The sequence below is a fragment of the Coccomyxa subellipsoidea genome (genome assembly GCF_000258705.1).
Source record: "Coccomyxa subellipsoidea C-169, whole genome shotgun sequence".
Classification (NCBI taxonomy): Eukaryota; Viridiplantae; Chlorophyta; class Trebouxiophyceae; family Coccomyxaceae; genus Coccomyxa; species Coccomyxa subellipsoidea.
The window spans coordinates 112,050-127,949 of NW_005178024.1; the positions used below are offsets into that span (position 1 = coordinate 112,050).

The following is a 15,900-nucleotide window of genomic DNA, read 5'->3' on the forward strand; positions in this document are numbered from 1 at the left end:
TGACGAGGATGACAAAGTCTCAAATTTTCCAGTTACACTAGTGCCAGTTTGTGACTTTTGCTCACAATGCTGAGTTATAACAGTCACAGTACTCACTAGTCAAAACAGATTCTGGTCCTATACAGGCATCACAGCTGTATGGACACCAGAGGCACGTTTAGGATAAACTGCTGCAGGAAGAATAGTCTGCAATCCCAACACAAAGTAGATGCTTGCGCCTGCACCTATGCTGTACACACGCAAATTTGTGGCTTGTACCGTACGCCTGCAGGCTTTGGCAAACAATGATTCGCATGCTCAAATGTCTTATGGGGCTCAGAGCAAGATTGCAGTTCCCTTATTGCCATGTCCGCTGCAACGCAGCGATCACGAAGAAGTATGGACACAATCCCGCATCAAGAGTCACCCCGCCCACCCAATGTGTGACCCGCGCAGCTTAAAAAGCAATGAGCAAATGGACAGCAGATGAATTCACACAATAAAATAGCAAAGCCAAAATTGCAGGTGGCCTCGCAAGCGCAAGTAAAACCACCTGTCGATTATGTGTAAGCCCTTGAGGGGATGCCCGGGGCTGAATTATGCTGGTGCATCTCTGCACATCCCCAAAAGTAACAGACTGAGCTTCTGACTGCCACAAATGAGGGTGGCATGGGAAGTGCAGCATCATTCAGCCCACAAGATAAGCTAACGCCCTTCGGAAGCAATTGCCAATGCACATATTCCAAACAGTGCACCACAATCTTTTCCTCTCCACCCTATCAAGAGCATCCTCCTAGACTATCATCCTAAATGACTCATGGCGACTAAGCAGCACACATCACGCCTCGCACTTGCCGACGGCGCCGCCCTCGCCGCAGCACAGCAGCCGCCTGCGCGCGTGCGGCCAGTTCAAATTCAACCTCGAACACTGCCTGATCAGGCCGCCCAGCCACGTCTGCTTGTCCCACACGAGCGCTGCAGCCAGCACCGCCGCTATGAGCCATGCCGGGACCACCCACTGCCAGCCAGGGAACCGGTTCCCCCACTCCTCGCAGCGGAAGGACCCGCGGCCCACCGCGGACCGTCCGCTGGCGCCATCGCAGCCGCGCCCGTCGGAGAGGTTCCGGTACACGGTGGCACCGGGGGAACCCGGGGGACCACCGACGCCACTGCCGGGCCCCCCCGCTGGGGCCGCCTTTTCGGCGCGCTCGGCTTCTTCGGCGTCCTTGTTGTAGTCGAAGATGCTGACCATGAAGTCCTCGCGAGTTATCATTACCCCGCTCACCTGCGCACCTCCAGAGGCTTTCAGGTTTCTTTTCCCCATACAAATCATACTTCCAATATGCTCCAAACACCCCGCTGCCAAACAAATCTAAAACAGTGCCCGTGACAGCCCTGCAAGAAACTCAAGGTAGCAACTTGCACAGTTCATACAGCTGCACTGTTTCCACAGGACAGCGTGTCTGTATGTATGATCATTGTCTCCTCAGGGCAAAACGCAAGAAGCAAGAGCTATCTCCTCTGACTTAAATCCAAGGTATAGGAGCTGTTCCCCTCTTGGGCGGATATTCAGGGGGCGAGAGCAGGGGCAACATGGTAGTGGGCAGCATGGCAGAAAGAACCACACACCTTGAGCTTGCTGTCGCTGGAATTGCGCACAGGGTTGCTGACGCGGACGGTGCAGTGGTCCGTGTCGTTACTAAGCGAGACCTCTAACAGGGGCTTCCAGTAGACAAGGGACACGTGGTTCCAGTGGCGCAGGCTGTACTCGCGCGGCTTGCACACACACCCCTCCTCGCACTCCAGCAGGACCGCACCTGCAAACCAATTTAAACTCAGCTACCTGTGCGTTTTGACACTTTAGATACACTACGCAGCTTGCAGTGCAGAAGCACCTTCACTGCAACACGGTGACTTTCTATGCAGAACCAACTCTTGATGGCACATTCGTTGCCTCTTCTGCACACTGTGTCAAAGAACACAACGAGTGTTGCCGGATTGAATGCTGATTTATGCAAGCAGCCTCACCAGTGTGCTCGTAGCTCATGAGGCAGCTCACGCCGATGGTCAGCGGTGCATGATCGATCGGCTCCCCCTCCACCGGCGTAAACCCCTCCGTGGGAACCTGTCACATCAGCAAGCAAATGTCAATGAGAGATATGGAATGCTGACATCAAAGCAGAGCGAGCGCCAAAAATAAGGAGAAAGGGCTGCCTCGCAGTGGAAGTGGAAGGGTTGTAACACACAAGACACCTCCTTCAATGAAAACCCCTGAATCTTTTCCGATGCAAAGTGGCAGAATGCTGCGCAGTGATCTGAGACAAATACTTGCTCAGAAGTAAGGGGTGAAGGAGTGGTTGATGTGAGCCCAGAGCAATGATCTTTCAAGATATTGACAGGGGTACAACGCTGGGTCAAGGACTTGACATGGGCTTCTTTTCATCAACCCCGTGTAAGTGAGAATGAGAGGGTGCGCACCCTGACTGTGAGGCTGTCCCCCTCCTTCTCCGTGACATAACCCCACTTGGGCCGCTCCGGCGATTTGCCCTCATTCACCCACCTCCAATCCTGCACATGCATGAGAGAAGAATGAACAGCTAACAAGCACGTGTCTCCTCAGCCCAAACTTGCTTTCTAAGCCACTACATTGGCTGTGCAGAGATGACCTTGTCCACGTTCGCATTATGGTCAATCCACCAATGTATCGAGCATCTTTCTCTGCAAACATGCTGCTGTTTCTTGCGACCCTCCTTCATTAACAAAATTTCTCACAGAATAGAGACTGTCTCCTAGAATTGCATACTGGACTGTACAGTGTCAGACTCTTCAATCAGCCCCACACCTGCCAGAAACGCCAATCTGACCTTGTCCTTCATAGGAATTTTGAATTGGTGCAGTTTCTGGAATCCAGGGACGTAAGGGCGAAGCACGGGTTGTGCACCTGTGCCTGGCCAACGAGCGCCTTGAAGTTGGCGTCCACGCGGCAGTGGCTCGCGTGCGTCTCCCAGTTGTCCTTGAACATGGGCTCCGGCAGTGCTTCGCGCACGGCGCTCTCATGCTGCAAGGCAACGCCGTCGGACGGGTGGTCCAGCGCATGCAGCGCTATGTTCTGGAAATAGCCGATGATCAAGTCCGCCATGTACCTGCGGGGTTAAACGTAGGGGGTGGTTTATTTACCATAAATAAGGCTAAGAGAACGTTGTGTTCATCACCCCTCGATTGCAGAAACGGTTTGTAAGGGTGGGCATTCGGGCCAGGCTCTACAAGCCTTCTTGTCCTAACACAATGCGCTGGTGGACGAAGCATGCTTCAAGATGTGCGTGAGAATCTCATGCAATCATTCTATCTGCGATGTTGCCAGTGGCCCTTGATCTGTGCGTAAAAATGGGACATACTATTGCGCAGCGCTGCACACTTTTGGAGATAGCCCTTATGGCATCGAACAGAAACACTCCGCAAGCATTGCATTTCTCCCGGTTGAGCATGCAATTCCTCTCATGCTTTCTCAAACAAAAGCAGGACACCCCTGTATCAGAATATCCACAAAGGGAAAGCCAGCACACCTGTGGCCCAGGCAATTGGCGTGGTTGATGTCCGAGCGCCACAACCAGTCGGCCGGCACTGTGAAGTTCGCCACAACATGGTACAGCGCATTCCGCATGGATATGGACGGGAGACCATAATACTCGGGCACCATCTCTATCAGGTTCTCAGGGGAATCGTAGAATTTGAATCCCAGGCGCCTAGGGGTCCATACGTGGAAATACATGACCGCCGGCCGGTTGGGCAGATTCAGCATCTTGCGGATCAGCCGCTCAAAGCCGCGCCTGCGCCCGCAGATGCATTCGTCAGTCTTGTAAGCATGCGGTGATCTGATTCGTTTGACATTACGCTCTCTCAGAGGCCACCTTCCGAAGACAGGAGCAATGCCAGTTGCTGCTATGCCAAATAAATTGAATTGCTTTGCTGCCAATTGCTCCCATCGTCTGCTGTCCCTTTGCTCCAAGAGAATGACCCTCCTCAATGGAATGTTGTCCTCTTGGCTATTGACTCTGGCTTCAACATTGATGTGGCCAAACTTTGGAAAGTGCGCAGGAAGCTGTACCCACTGCCAGTACTGCCAGCCATGCCGGCTTGAAAGAGTTGCTGCGCATGCTTCAATTCATCAGTCCAGTAGCCCTCTTCTCAGCAGGAATATGTCTCAGAACATCTCTCTGCCAAACTCAGCCTGGCAAGGTGCTCACTAAAGGAATGGCAGCAGGGTCCAAAGAAAATATCAGGTGACTCACCGGGTGGGGTCATCTCGCCCTTCAGACGCGCGCTCTGCATCGTTGAAGGTAAACTCTAGCATCACAAAGTCTGCTTCTGGGGGGACCATTTGCAGCGCGCAGGGGGATACGTACGATGACGTGGTGCCGGGCAACGCACGATTGAGAAATCTGCATGCGCGTGAAAACAGGCATGGTCACAGAATGGCCAGAATACAGAGTATGCACAGGTGTATCTGCTGCGTGCTCACTCAGTGCGGCATTAGTGCTGCCTCCATCTCTGCATCCTTGAGGAAAGGACACAGTCGAGAAGAAAACAGCCCCCAGTGTCTCAGATCTCTTCATGTTTTGGTGCAGTGACATTAAATTAGTCCGCCCAAATTAGAGGAGCGCCAGAGGAACTGTGTCCTATGCTTGTTATGGCCTGCCCATATGCAAATCGAGCAGCAAAAACAGGGGCATGGGGCTCGAAACAACAGCAGATGCAAGAATAGGTGAAAAGTGGAGTTCTTGAGAGTATTTATGCAAGTGCCTACATGCGGACCACTCTAGTTATATGTGGAGTCAGAAAGGCCAAAAATAGATGCTCCGTGACCAACGCTTCCCACCTGTGGTTTTTGTGCGGGAACACGCTGCTGACCCACTCGTAGATGCGAGGGATATAAGCGTCGCTCGACACAGTCACCCCCTGCCCCGCCGATATACTCCCCCCCAGGGTCACCATTGTTACCGGCTCTCCTACAGAGCACACACAACCAAGCTATCAACTGGAAATCATTGACTACCGCAATGCACACACGTAATTGCTGATCTGCAAGGGCAGCATCCTCTTCCAATCTGGCAGGCAGCTGCAAGTAAGATGCACTCCCTCCTCAGGTGGAGAGGAGAGACGCTCTGCGAACTCAACCAAAGTGTCACTAAACAAGAATGACTCATGCACCACAAGGAAGAATGTGATAGCAGAGCGTTGTCCCCTCACACCCTGTACCTTTTGTGAATGCAGGAATGTGCATAACAGGCAAGATCCCTGGACAGATTGAGTCGTACACGAGATGGCTGGTGATGTGCTGGAGAGATTATGAGGTCAATCCCTGCGTGCTTTCCCACTTGACAGACAATTGGAGGTGTAATGCAATCCCTCCTCAGATGATCACAGGAGATGCATGGGACAGCTTATTTCTGCGCACCTCTAAGCAGCTTCCCAAAGAAGCGCTCCATGCGTCGACTGTCCCCAACATTGCTGAGCCCTTGGGCCAGCATCTGCTCGGAGACCAGGAGTCGGTATGCCAGCAGCTTCTCCTGCATGGCTGCCCTCCTCGCCTTCATCAAAGCAAACATGATTCAGTAAGAAAGCCATAGAAAGTAGCATGCATTCAAGAACGTTGCTCTGCCAAAAAAAAAAACTATGACCGCTGGAGACCAATGACACAGATGCAACAAGAATTCATTGTTTTGTGATTCTGCATAGCCCCCTTCCAAAAGACAGGAGCACAAGCAAGAATAGTGCTTGCAAGAGCATTAAAAAACAAGCCTCGAAAAGTTCACAGTGAAAATCAGGCTTTTAAATCGGTTGCAATAGCTCTAAAATGTAGTGAAAAGATTTGTACACCTCATCGAATAGCCTTATCGGTGCTCCGAAGCCATTTTCCTCAAATTAGTCAGAGGTGGGAAGTTTGAGGGCCTAGTCACCTGAGGGTGGCCCTCATTCTCGAAGGTCTTCCCGAACAGGCTGTGAACGTGATGCAGGAAGTTGTACTCCTGAGGCACGGGTTCCCTCTTGAACTGCCACACAGCAGGGTCCTCGGGGTTCACGTCCTCGATTGTAGCGTTCGTGCACAATCTAGATGTATTGACAAATTCCACAGTCCACAGAGAGTCTTCCGCTGGCCAGAACCCACGCACGAGTGTGGGTGTCAGAACGCTGTGAAGAATGATGCAGGCTGCAAGCGTGTGCTTGACAAACCTGCCTAGTGAGTTCATCGCCGTAGGTTTGGGAGGGCCAGGAGATCCCTCATACAAGAGAACCCAGCCGATTCTCTGCCTAACATTGCATGGAACCTTCTTATCTCATCGATCTGAGCGTCCTTGGACATTCCAAGAGCTCTGATCTGCTGCAATCCACCAACGGCTCCCGCCATTCGCACGCCCAAGGCCTCATGTGACGTCACGTGCATTTCGGAAGGATCTCCGGAAGAGAGCGAAGCTTTTGCGAGCAACTGTGCAAGTTGTGGAGCTGAAATTGCGGTGTGGATTGAGGATAGCTCAATAAGTGCATCTATAAAGCTGTATCAACCCAGGTGCACGTACTCATTCGATTCATGCCCATGGCGAAGCGGACAATATGACACCAGATTACTGCTGTCTGCAGCAATACTTTCCCTCGGTGTATAGCATCATTCCCTCCAGTTTATATCCGAGACGCCAGCCCAGGGTTCTCAAAAGATCGTTGCCATTGAGGACGTCTCGATTTCAGATCATCAATCAAACCAGCTATGGCAATCCCTTAGACCACGTCCCAAAACGGACACCGACGTGTAGTGTAAAGGGTCTAGCTGCATATCTAGTGCTGTCTGCCGCCTACCTATTCTTCACATGCGGCCATGGTGCGTCCTCACAGCCCTCTCATCAGCCCATCACCTGCAAGTGCAGCGAGCTTCACTGATAGTGGTATAAATGCAGCTCAAGCAGTCAGCGGTGCAAGCACTCAGTTGCCTCCAGCTGGTGGGGCGGATCTCTGCAGTGACCCAAGGTACAAAGATGGCGGCGCCCCAATACCAGCATACAACTACGCCGGTGTGTACTCTGGACCTTCATGAAGCTAATGCTGGACCTGTACCTCCGCGGCAAACATGCCTGGTGTAGCCGAGAAAGCATGTTAATACTGAAGCAAGAAGAATGGCTCATCTATTCTGGGCACATGCTGAATTCTGCACCTTGGGACAGATAGTGGCGACGATTGGGGCGGAGCATGCAGGATTGGCCAGGAGCAGTCCCCAATAGACCTCCCAGACAGGCAAAGTACGCCCTTCTCACAGCACGGCAACCATCGAGACTGCACCCAAAAGAATTGCAACCAGACACATGGCCTCACGCCATCTGAAGATGTTGCACTTTGCGCAAAGTCTTAAAGGGGCACAATCTACCCTGCAACATCTCATTGCAATTGTTCTAGAAATAAATTCACAAGTCCACAGTAGTCCTTGTGTCGAGGTGATGTCTGATGTCCTTGCAGGTGTCACCTTGCAGAGCATTCCCCAGGACAGGCTGATCCACTTTGGGTCAGTCACAGCTTCTGGCAGTGCGCTTGCTCGGCTGGAAGTGCAAGAGGTCATGCTCTTGTCAGCTGACTGGCAGACCAGCGGCTTCTCAATACCAGTGTGCGGTGCGCCAATACAATCATCTGTTGCAATTGACATCCAGGGAATTTCACAGCATCGAGAGTGTAGGAACAGTTCTCAGATCTTTCTTAGAGGACGAGTGATGCATGGCCAATGTTACAAAGCGAGCTCTAGGTGTACAAGCCAGGGTCACTCCAAACAAGCAGAAATCTAATGATATCGAGGACCCCATATACCCTTGTGCAGGGGTGGATGAAATAGGCTGCCTGGCATCCTCCCCAGATGCCAGCGTGCAGTATGAGGATGTCAAGATCCTCAACCTGCACTTCCATGCAAACTCTGAGCACACCGTGACAGGTAAAGATTTCACGCATTTTTTCACCACTTCTTACTCCTGTTCAGGACTTGATTAAAATCTCAGTTGGACACCTGGTAAATAAATTCAACCCAAATTCTAAATTATATAATAGATATTACTGTATATAGTATAATATAGTACTGTGCAGGGGCTTCCTATGCAGCAGAGGCCCACCTGGTGACCAATGTGACTGTCAATGGCAGCCAGCGCCTTGTGGTGTTTGGTGAGAACTCAAATCCAATCTCATCCTGTCAGTCCATCTCTGGATCAAGTGCCAGTCCGAGTGGGCATGCCATGTCTACAATTTTCACAGATATTCAGAGATTAAAATGTGTGGCAGGGATTCGGATGGATGTGGCCGGGGATGAGACCAATGATTTCTTCACCGGCTTGCAGCCATACATCGATGCAACCACAGGCCCTGTAAGAGTCCTCTTAACAAGCATATCCTTTTTGCATCTAATTACAAGGGATCATCCATTCGTGCAATTCACTTTGTCTGGAAAAGAAGACGTCTAAAATATCCAATATGACACAGGCATGTACCACACTCCCAGCAGAGATGCAATTTTCAGTGGACAGCCTCTTTCCCGGCAACAAGGAGTATTTTGCATACAGGTGAGAATTGGAACACTGCACTTCCATCTCAGCATACAAGCAAATCTGCTTTCAAGCAAATCTGTGTTCCTGTATTTGCAAACAAGGAACATTTTTTCAAATTCTTTTGGTTCATCTGCAGGGGAAGCCTTACCACACCCCCTTGCAGTGAGGGCGTGACTTGGGTCGTCTTCACCCATCCGGTCAAGGCAAGGTCCTTTCCCTCTTCAACTTACAGAAGGCACAGACTGTAAGAGGGCACAATGGTGATTTAGGCTTGTTTCTTTGGTGTCTGCAAGATGCTGCTCTCTGCGTACCTATGCTACGAAAGGGGCCTGAGTGTCTTCTGCTTGTGTTGCAGATGTCTATGGCTCAGCTGAAGTCCCTCTACAGAGCAAACGCATACACCTTACAGCCCTGCGCAAACCCAATGGTGATTGAAAAACCTCCCCACTTGTCTGTTCTGACTACAGAACTTCGGTTCTGGTGCACTTAAAATGCTGGGTGTGTTAGGGACATTTTGGACCAACCGATAGGGGGCAGTAATAATATTGAGCGGTGTGCAATTGGAAGGTTGACGCTTGCTTAGATCTGGCAGGTCCAACAACGGCAGGGATTTGCGATTGTCTGTACCTGCAGCTAATCTACAATTTGCACTGTGTGCCTCAGGGTGAAGTGGCCATCAACATAATTTGTCCCAGACATAGTAAGCTTGAACTTTTGATGTGTTGCCGCAGACAAATCAGCTGTGCAATGTGTTTGGCGCCCGCACCAACAACCGCGTGCTGCAGCCCCTGAATGGCCGCAGCGTCCACATAGGAAGCACAGCCATCCTGTAGCACAAAAGGTACCTCTTGTGCAAGCACAGCGGAACTGGCAAGCACCCAGAACTTAGAGAAGTTTAGGTTCAAACATATTTCGTGCAGAGCTGGCTGGCTTGCAGGTGCAGCAGACAATGTGCTGTGCAGACCTGCCTTCTACTGCGCTGTGATGTGGTGGGGAGCAAGCTATTCTGTTTGTACAGTGGATCCTGATTCCATAGTGTGCTAAATTTTACTGCAGAGCTAGCTGTAGCCGTCAATGTAGGCCTGGCAAGTCGTGCACATTTCACAATGGCGGCGAATGGGTGTTGTTGATGGCGTGTAGAGGTTAGGCAGCTGCAAATGTTTTGACTCAAAGACAATACTTGAACGCTATTTGGTTAAAGGCTCGTTGGGATGGGAGTTTAGGTGGTGCTGTGTCTTGATTCAGTATGAGCCAGACTGTGAATGTCTCCGCAAAAAAACGCATGAGATCTCTAGACCGCAGCGTAGTGTAGATCTATGCAGGCTAGAAAGACGATTGTATGTATCTACTCAGAGGCTAAGGAGCAAGCTGGGCGTTGTGTCTGTGGCCCTAATGGCAGGTCATAATAGAGCATGCAGTTTGCTCACTGGCGGAACTATTGATCTATGCACATTTTCTGTACTACAACTAACTGCTGAGCAGTTGTGTAAAGGGCTGCTGGTCAGTCCGCCCAAAGTAGAGGAGCGCCAGCCAAAGCAAGGTCAAAATGTTTAGGTCTGCCCGAAAGCAAACAGAGGTGCAAACACAAACGGCTGGGGAGCTCGAGCAAGAGCAATGTCACAAACAGATGCAGAGTAGAAAAGCTCTGGAAGCAAGCCTTTTAAGCACTTCTTATAGCTCTAGTAGGAAGCACAAAGTAGCACACATATAGCACAGCTTATACATTGGCCACATACCATTCTAGCACAAGGCATGGATGCCATCACGAGGCAATGAGTGGCATGCAGGATGCAGAGATTGTGGCGCGTGCCTTTCTACTGGGGCCAGGGAGGCCCTGCACAGGTCACGTTGACGGTCACAAATCTGCTGACGACCCTGAGGGGTGAGCTGATGACGTGCGATCTGTGGCTCCAAACTCCGGTTGTGGGCTTATCCTCTTGTACGACAGATAAGAGGAGCGCTGGAATTGCCTCAGACACCCATTTTATAATTCATCTTATCTAAAAGAGGTGCCAGACAGCCGAACAGCTCCTCAGGATTCTACCTGTGACCCGACGCTAATCGCCGAACACTAAGATGACGGGCGTTCGGAGAATGTCGGCCCGCGGATCTCAAGCAAGGGAGCAGCCAATGAGCTCAACTGCTGCTCTATTGCTGTCTGCAGGATGCCTTTTCCTCTTCTGCAGCAGTGGTGCGTCCCTCCCAACTCGACCCATTTCGATGATTCCATCGCCGCAGTCGGCCTCTTTAACCGTTACTTCGGGACTTGGAATCTGTCACCTTCCTTCGCGTCAAAGATATAAGCTTGCATTATCTTTGGTGTGATCCCGCAATTCCGCGATAGCAAAGTCATGTAACCCTCCGCACCCGCTGCATGGTGTCACTAGTATCAACATCACTCCATGCGATCGCAGTTCAAGCGGGGAGCGACGGCAACCTGCAGATCCCTGCGGCCGTGAAGGCGAACATCAGCAGCGGGGAAGGACTCTGCATGGAGACCACTCAATCGCGCTACGGCGGAAACGGCCCTGCTCTACCAGCCTTCAACTATGCAAGTGCGTGCATCGAGATTGTGGAAGCCATCAACAGGTTGTAATCTGTGCTAATATCTGCATTCAAGTCGGTCTTGAAGTTAAATGCGCTGGGCGCAGGCAGTGGCGACGACTGGACGGGAGAGTGCAAGACCGGCAAACAGCAGTCCCCCATCGATCTTCCTGAGAAAGACAGTGCGTCCCGTCCCACTCTTTGTTTTGTGCATCGATTCCATGTTCTAGAGACCTGCCACGATCCTGAGCCGATGGTGTCGTAGGCTCGTCCCTGGGCGGCATCCCCGGCAACCACCTTATCCGTTTCGGGTCAGTCACAGCCACTAGCAATGCGGTCCTTCGCCTCGAGATTGACGAGGTGGAGGTGCTGTCCGCAAACTGGACAACAAAGGACTTCTTGATCCCCGTTTGCGGTGAGAAACACAACCCGACCTAGCTGGCAGAACGCCATCGTGTGGCACCCTTGTGCGCTCTTCCTGTTATCAATGATTACTGCACAACAACAAGTCGCAATAGGTTTCCAAAAAAGAACTCACTGATGACCTTCCAGATGAACACTCTGCGATCTGCTGAGATTGCTTGGCTTTACACAGGTGGTGACAACATTGGATGTCTGGAGTCTGCGCCTGACGCGCCAGTTGAGTACATGAACGCCAGCATTGTCAACCTGCACTTCCACGCAAACTCCGAGCACACGCGTGAAGGTACGCCAATTTGACCACTTGTTCTTGTCCTGCTCGTCTGATTGAATGGCTCACGGACTCATGTCCTGAAAGCTTGCGCACCCCCACTCCACCCCTTGCCAGCGTTTCTCCTTGAGAGGCTTGTGGCCTGAGAATTGGTGCACCCCACGCCCTGTTGGTGTGTATGACTGCAAAACTTGACACCTGACAGCCTTTGCACGCCATACCTGCTGGTACGGTATTCAGCGTTCTGCTTACATCGTGCACGTGCAAAACGGAGAGAATGAGCTCCTTGGCCTGTAGATGTTTGTAACCCATCTTCGGGAGCTCAAGGCCTGAGTGCATGTGCATGCTTTGTCATACAGGGGCATTATACGGAGCAGAGGCGCACCTTGTCACCAAGCTGATGATCAATGGCCAGAAGCGCCTTGTTGTCTTCGGTGAGAAACATGCACCAAACGGCTTGCCTCAAATTTTGCCCTATGATAATCACAGCACACCGTATTCTGACAGCAAAGCAGAGCGAGCGCCATAATTGTCATACAGCTTCCATTGTAGAGGACTAGCTTCATCAGGCAACACCTGTATTATTGCTTTCCTATCTTCTCAGTTCTTGCAGTTTCTCCGTCAGTCATAGGCACGAACAGTGGCATCTAGATCTTTCTGACACAGTCTACCATTGCAGACATAATTTACTGCCTTGCTGGCTGCTCTGTGTTGCATTTTGCACTGTGCGGCCCCCTTGAACTAGCGAGGTCCACACGCAGGCACTTGCTTGAAGGAATTCGTAGTCTCTCATCTTCATCTTACTATTAATTTGCTGTTGTCTGTTGTTTTCAAATTCCTCAAGAGGCTATTTTTGCAGCTCGATTTGCATTTGGGCAGGCCATAACAAGCATGGGACACATCTCCTCTGGGGCTCCTTTAGATTGGGCGGACTGAAAACTACATGCATGTGGCAGGTACCTGGATGGACGTTGCTAAGAACCAGACCAATGAGTTGTTCAAGTCTCTGCAGCCGTACATCAATGACACCAATGTTGCCTCAGTCGGAGCTGTAAGTAGTTGCCCATAGCAGACCTGATGCATGACTCTGTAATAGTCAACCAGTCGTTGTTGTGCTCACTGAACCTCTCTCAGACTGTCTCTCCGGCATTCCAACCATCTTCAACCTTCAAAAGTCTTGGATTGCTATCTTCAAAGGGATCTTAAGTTGTCATCTTGTTCATGCAGGTCTGCTCGGCTGTTCCGGACGATGTTGTGTTCAACATTGAGACGCTCTTCCCTGCCTCAAAGTCTTACTATGCCTACAGGTGGGATCTCCTTTGTGACGATGCTTGGCTCGCAATCATGCCTTGATGCCACCATTCTGTCAGAAACCTGGCTGTTGCTGGGCCTGTAGCATGCGTGCTTGTGACTCTTTCATGCAGTGATTACCTGACGCGTGCAGTCGTTACGTAATGATTAGGTAATGTGCAAGTTCTCTGAGGTTGCAAATGTGTGTTCCCAGGGGGAGCCTCACTACGCCACCTTGCACTGAGGGCGTCACTTGGATTGTTTTCACAAAGACTGTCCCGGTAAGAACCACATGTCTTTGCCAACTCAAATAAGCCCATGATGCGTGATGTTTCTCTTTAGTACAAGCAGAATTTTGCCAGAATAGTCCTGCCACACAGGAATCAGGGTACATCTGCAGATATGGGAGATCTGATGGTTAGGTCCAGGTAGCGTGTTATTTTTATTTTTATTATTCCGCGCCTTTCTGATCCAAGATGATCAGGTGCGTCGCAGCAGCGCTTCTGTGACAGCCTTCCAGCCTTCTCTATTCTATATCTACTCCTTGTTCTTTAGAAAGGCATATATATAGATAGGATGCAGGGCTCTGTATAACACTAAATGATAGGTTTCCACATTGACTCTGACCTGATTTTACGTGTGCTGCAGATGTCTACGCTTCAGCTGAAGTCCCTCTACAAGTCCAACGCCTACACCTCCCAGCCGTGCGCCAATGTCACGGTGAGCCTCTGCGTATTTCTCAAACTGCCTTGTGCAGTGACTCTCTAAATTCATGGGGCTTAGGCATCAATGACTTGGAGAAGCCGCACGGAAGCTCTGATTGAGGGACTCTAATAAGTGCATCCTGGTTTTTTTTGCTAATTCGGCACAGTTTTGCATGGGAAGGACTCTAAGAGTCTGGCAGAAATGTGTGCCGGACACTCTGCTGCAATGATGTCTCCTGCCTTGCCAGCACATTGCATTTGTGATTTAAACTGATCCATACTGATATTCACTCTCAGCCACGTCCTCTTGAAGAATGGGGTGCTTTCCATGCTTCTGGGTTTCGAGGTCTCAAATATTGCAAGATGAATTTGAATTCCTGTGCTGGTGCAGACAAACTCGCTGTGCAACGTCTTGGGCGCACGAACCAACAACCGCATGATGCAGCCTCTCAACGACCGCACCATCAAGATCGGCAACATGGGCCCAACACCCAACTAGACATGGCCATACAGACGCCTGCAGTTTTGCGGCTGCAGTTTTGTGGCTCATATCTGTTCTTCCAGCCCGCGCAACGAGCTTGTTTGCGCAAACAAGCTCATTCTGGATTCCGGTTCCTGGGTCCTGGTGTGCCGAAAACTTGTTACTGCATTGACTGCCAGATTTTCCAGGCAGGTTGACAACCCCCGGGTTGCCCAGAGAGATTCAGATCTCTCTGGCCAGATCTCTTTGAGGCACTGTCAGAATCTGGCTTTGAGACTGCCTGGATGCCAGGCTTTACGTGACACTTTGGTTGTCTGCGACACTCTAATCTGCACGCCATTGCTGCTGCGCCGAAAACTGCAGTGATATTGTCAGGTTGTTGACCGGTCAGCTAGAAACATGCCATTTTCTCCTGCTGTGCGATTGAGCGCCAAGGGAAGGGGTTACTAGGGACAAGGAAATCTGTGTCGGCCTTCAGGAGTGCTCAGATTGGGTTGGGGTGTTCAATCCGACTGTGTGCCTACAGTTGATAGTGGCCAGTCAACCGCTATACGCGCAGGTAATGTTTTCGCGTTCAGGAATGGGCCTCAATCAAGACGCAGGCATGCCTGTTAGTATTGCACTACAGTAGGCATAGCACTGAAGTTGTGAAGTTTACATGAAGTGACCGTGGCTGGTACATGGCTGAAGTAGTGGCATTTAGTGTCAGTTTGAAGACTGATGGATACAGCCTTTGGTCATCCGGGGAGGCATCCAAGAAGCTTGCGCGGTCTTTGGTGCGTTGTTCAGCATATGACTTGTCTGCAGCACTGCTCTAGTGACCATTGTTGTGCTCACGTAGTGTTGCATTTGCGTCTGGCAGTGCCTGCGCAAAAGCTTGAGAAGTTCGAAGTGTTCTTTGATGCCAATGTGCTACAGCACTTTGATAGATTTTGTGCTCTGCATAGACGCATGTGTGATTTTGGATGGATGTTTTTTGCCTTCGGGTGGTTGATGTAAGGTCTTTTCTTTTCACAAGTTGATTTTTGTTCTCCTCGTGCACCTCTATGGGACACACTTGCATGCCGGATTGACTTTACTCACCTCTTACTCATCGCCTCACCAGTGTCACCACTAGATGGCAAGTGCTTTCGAAGCATCTCGGCATTAAGATTCTCTTCCCATCAGCTGTACGACTGCATTCAGAAGCAGCCCTGAACGCTGAAAAGAAACAGTGTGCAGCGACTTCTTCTTCCTTCAGCTGAGAGACGGGACTACAGAGTGCGATCGGCAACGCTTACAGCTGAAAGGTGGGGACATGGCGATCCATGCCTCAGTAAGGCAAGATAAGGTTTTCGAGGTAACCGTATATTTTGGAAGTTTGTTAGGCCTTTATTGCCGTAGCAGCATTCATGTTGGACCGGCATCACCATCACCCAGTTCAACCAAGCCCCTCGAGGATTAGTGTCTCAGGGATCTTGTCTCTCGACTCGGGATGTTGACGCGTGTCTTGACCGCCAGCCCAGCTTGTTCCGAATTTGAGGGGTTAAGGCACAAACCATGTGATAATATTTGTATCTATCTGATGTCTGTCGCAGCTCCCACGCTGCCTGGAATTGCGGATGCCGGACACCAAGTCTTTGATGGGTGCTTGTAGGGTCCACG

General features: G+C 50.8%; 3 protein-coding genes across 3 annotated transcripts; 2 read left to right on the plus strand and 1 right to left on the minus strand.

Moving 5' to 3' along the window:
• Positions 1-817: 817 nt before the first annotated feature.
• Positions 818-7,098, minus strand: COCSUDRAFT_58561 (hypothetical protein; the record flags this gene model as incomplete). The annotated part of the gene is made up of 11 exons (XM_005643752.1): positions 818-1,264; positions 1,609-1,796; positions 2,008-2,104; positions 2,458-2,547; positions 2,921-3,122; positions 3,543-3,806; positions 4,269-4,418; positions 4,856-4,985; positions 5,435-5,567; positions 5,937-6,029; positions 7,084-7,098. 11 exons carry the CDS (start codon positions 7,096-7,098, stop codon positions 818-820), a joined length of 1,809 nt encoding a protein of 602 aa, XP_005643809.1.
• Positions 7,099-7,460: 362 nt separating this feature from the next.
• On the plus strand, positions 7,461-9,379 carry COCSUDRAFT_58562 (hypothetical protein; the record flags this gene model as incomplete). The annotated part of the gene is made up of 5 exons (XM_005643753.1): positions 7,461-7,629; positions 7,832-7,942; positions 8,092-8,166; positions 8,284-8,366; positions 9,278-9,379. 5 exons carry the CDS (start codon positions 7,461-7,463, stop codon positions 9,377-9,379), a joined length of 540 nt encoding a protein of 179 aa, XP_005643810.1.
• A 955-nt stretch (positions 9,380-10,334) lies between these two features.
• On the plus strand, positions 10,335-15,269 carry COCSUDRAFT_67822 (carbonic anhydrase; the record flags this gene model as incomplete). Its single annotated transcript, XM_005643754.1, has 11 exons — positions 10,335-10,428; positions 10,961-11,101; positions 11,198-11,272; positions 11,356-11,505; positions 11,686-11,796; positions 12,141-12,215; positions 12,738-12,832; positions 13,009-13,088; positions 13,286-13,352; positions 13,720-13,791; positions 14,167-15,269. The coding sequence occupies 11 exons, from the start codon at positions 10,335-10,337 to the stop codon at positions 14,272-14,274; spliced, it is 1,068 nt and encodes a 355-aa protein (XP_005643811.1). The 3' UTR covers positions 14,275-15,269.
• Positions 15,270-15,900: the final 631 nt, after the last annotated feature.